We start from the raw sequence: 2715 nt of genomic DNA on the forward strand, positions 1-2715 counted from the left end.
AAAAAAAAAAAAAAAAAAAAATTCTAAACATTCTAAACTGAACCCATCACATTCCTCTCACAGAGGATATAAAATTAAGGTACCATTCACTCTCAAACCCCAAAGTCACCTTTTAATGGTACCTTAACTCCACATACAATGTTTCAAACCTAGCCAATGTTCTCTCAATATCTTTAAATCTGTCACTTCTTCTCCATTCTCATTGCTACCACCTAATCTGGCCTTGTAACCACTTGTTGGACTACAGCAATAGCCTTCTCACTGTCCTCTTACTCCAATCTCATCTCCCTCCAGCCATTCTCCATACTGCAACACTGGGGAAAGAAGAAAGGCTTTAGTCACTCCAGCTTTATCACGAAAACATTTTAAATCATCTTCACATATTTTACAAAGAAGAGTTGAAACCTGAAACCTGAATCTTAATGGAGGTTACCAGACAGACAAGGATAAGCAAAGAGATTCCAGGATGAGGAAAACAACACAGATTATATAAAAGGGATCAGAGCATATACAGATTAAGTAGCTTGGTGTGGCTTGAGTTTGGGTGTGGAGAATAGAGTAGCAGGAAATGATACTTTTACAAGGGGCCCGTGCAAAGAAATAGACTGTGTTCTGCAGGAAACAAAAATACTTACTGAACCCTACTGAATGTCAGGCATTGCACTATGAATTTTAGATATACTTTTAATACACACTAAATATCTTTAAAAGAGGTAGTAACCCTTTTTTACAGAAGAGAAAACTAAGAAGCAAAGAACTGAGGAAAGAGCACTTGAGTTGATCCATTTTCTATTGCTGCCTACCTAGAGGAGCAAACTGTTATCTCAACATATTATCATCTCTTTCTGAAGGAGACCAACTAGTCCTGAAATTTACAGTAAATTTATGTGAACTACAAACATCTAGATGCTACTGACATCTAGTAGGTAGAGGTAAGAGACGCCACTAAACACCATACAATGCACAGGACAGCCCCCCATAACAAAGAATTATCCCATCCAAAATGTCAACAGTGTTGAGGTTGAGAAACCCTCAGTTAAATAAAGCAAAATAGCTTATGGCTGAAAACTGAAAGCAAAATTAAGGTAAATCATTTTTTGAAATTTAGATTCTAAAATTACTTGAAAAAACATATACATTTCAACAGAATAATTTTGCACATAATCCAATAATTAAAACTTACAGAATGCATCATCAAATGACCATGACTTTAAGCTAACTGCAAATTTCATTCAACTACAGAGATCCACAATATTCCTTCTACACACAGTAGGGACAAATACAAAGGCCCTGAGGCAGGAACACGATTAAATTAGTTATAAAGAGAGGGAGAGGATCACCTGAGACTTCATTTGCAATTCAAGGGCCTTTAGTATTTTAAGTGAGATGGAAGTTTTGAAACAGAGAAGTGATCTCATTTGACTTTATTAGAAAAAGCTGGCTCTGTTGAGCTAAACTGCAGGTGAGACCGCAGCTGAGGGCCTATTGCGACAGTGGGCAGAGGACTGAGACTGGAACCAGTACAGTAAAAAAGGTGGCGGTGAGAAGTGAGAAGATTCTAGACATTCGAAGGTGGAACCGACAGGATTTTCTGCTGGGCTGGATGTAGGTGGAATAAAAGAAAGGAATCAAGGGTGAACAGTAAATATTAACAGCAACTACCAGGCACGCGCCCTAACGCCACCCCTCCCCGCCCAATTTTTTTATTTTTTCACAAGAATGTTGGATCTCCCCGCAAGTGAGAGAAAAAAGGGCCCTCACCTTCACGCTGTCTTTCAGCTCCGGCGCCAGGCTGAGCACAAGGAGGTAATGGGCATAGGCGGTGCCGAAGTCCTGGACGCCCAGACAGTGCTCTGCGCTTTGCAAGGACTGCGACACCAGCTCGTCCCGGCCGGTGGCGGCGGCGCCACTGACGGCTTCCCGGCGGGGCCTGGCCCGCGAGCTCGACATGATAGTCACCGCTTGTACGGCCAAAGGGAAGATGCTTTTGTAAACGGAACGAGAAAACTGTCTCGAGGCTACACGTCCACGTGACTGGCAACTGCTGAAGAGCCAGCACCAGAAAGTTATCCCTCGGCGGCGGCAAAACGCACCCACCTCGGCCCCGGCGGAAGCTCCGCCCTCTCCTGGTAGGGCCGGCAGTGCAGCCCGCGGCGCGCACCCAGCGACCGCAGACACTGGGGCGGCGCACGTCGTGAAACGTCAGCGCGCCCGACTACGGCACGTAGTCGCGAGCTCACTCGGAGGAGGGGCGGCGCGGGGTGGCTACTGCGCATGCGCATAGGAGAGTGCCTAGGATAGGATCCTGTGACAGGTGCACGCTCCACCATTTTTTCTTCCCGGGCTCAAACTACAGCTTTCTCTCACTCTTGCCTCTTCTCTCGTCCTCTCGGAATGTGTGGCTTAGACTACAAGACCGTGCTGTGCAGACCCAGGCAGCGCGAAGCTGCACTCGCCCGTGAGGGACAATCAGGTATTTGTAGTGATGCTTAAGGCTTATTCGATCGTGAGGCACCAAATCTCAAAATCTGAAGACTGGAAAGAATCCAGAGATAACAAAAGCATCTTAGATGTGGTAGAGGAAATGCTTTCACAAGCAGTGTTTTAAATCATTCTCACAAAACCCTGTGAGGTAGACCTTTGGATCACACTCCCCTTAATGATAGAAAAGGTAACATCCTGAAAAGTGACTTGCTCAAGGACACACAGCCAGTT

General features: G+C 45.1%; 1 protein-coding gene across 1 annotated transcript in view; it reads right to left on the reverse strand.

Annotated features, from left to right (window-relative positions):
- PRMT9 (protein arginine methyltransferase 9) overlaps positions 1-2116 on the reverse strand; it is a 57502-nt gene extending 55386 nt beyond the window's left edge. The window contains exon 1 of the mRNA XM_012660011.1: positions 1680-2116. Coding sequence (XP_012515465.1) covers positions 1680-1950 — 271 coding nt within the window. The 5' untranslated portion in view covers positions 1951-2116. The remainder of the gene's footprint in view (positions 1-1679) is intronic.
- Positions 2117-2715: the final 599 nt, after the last annotated feature.

The sequence above is a fragment of the Propithecus coquereli genome, unplaced genomic scaffold (genome assembly GCF_000956105.1).
Source record: "Propithecus coquereli isolate 6110/MARCELLA unplaced genomic scaffold, Pcoq_1.0 Scaffold65, whole genome shotgun sequence".
NCBI classification, from domain to species: Eukaryota; Metazoa; Chordata; class Mammalia; order Primates; family Indriidae; genus Propithecus; species Propithecus coquereli.